The sequence below is a fragment of the Eimeria mitis genome, genomic scaffold (genome assembly GCF_000499745.2).
Source record: "Eimeria mitis Houghton genomic scaffold, Emh_scaff9982, whole genome shotgun sequence".
Taxonomy (NCBI): Eukaryota; Apicomplexa; class Conoidasida; order Eucoccidiorida; family Eimeriidae; genus Eimeria; species Eimeria mitis.
In genome coordinates this window covers 1,000-1,434 of record NW_013577323.1, presented here as the reverse complement: position 1 = coordinate 1,434, position 435 = coordinate 1,000, and the positions used below count along the sequence as shown (strand labels likewise).

The 435-nt window shown below is 51.0% G+C and overlaps 1 protein-coding gene across 1 annotated transcript in view; it reads right to left on the bottom strand.

Annotated features, from left to right (window-relative positions):
* Positions 1-64: 64 nt before the first annotated feature.
* The window catches only part of EMH_0098510 (uncharacterized protein), a gene marked incomplete at both ends in the record, with an annotated part of 1,299 nt that continues 928 nt past the window's right edge, over positions 65-435 (bottom strand). The window contains one exon of the mRNA XM_013502706.1: positions 65-279. Within this exon, the coding sequence (XP_013358160.1) occupies positions 65-279 (215 nt within the window). The remainder of the gene's footprint in view (positions 280-435) is intronic.

Sequence of the window (435 nt, the reverse complement as noted above, 5' to 3'; positions counted from 1 at the left end):
TATATATATATATATATATATATATATATGAGCTGCGCATACACCCCAACTAATGTTGTGTTATTTACCTATCCGAAGGGAGAGAGAAGCAGCAGATGTCCAGTGCTGCTGTTTGCTGCTGCTGCTGCTCCTGCTGCAGCACAACAGCAAGCAGCTGCTGCAGAGCCTCAAAGGAAGGAATAGGGAGACAGCTAACACCATGCTGCTGCTGCTGCTGCTGCTGCATCTGTAGATGAGCTCCTGCTGCTGCTGCTGGTGCTGCAGCAGCACCAGATGCTGCTGCAGCAGCAACTGCAGCAGCAACTTGCTGCTGCAGCTCCCGCTTTGTCGTGTGAAGCAGCAAAAGAAGCTGCCAATGGTCCTTCTGTTAGAAGCAGCTGCTGCAGCTTATTGAGCAGCAGCAGCACCTTCTTCGGTCGCAGCGATACAACAGAT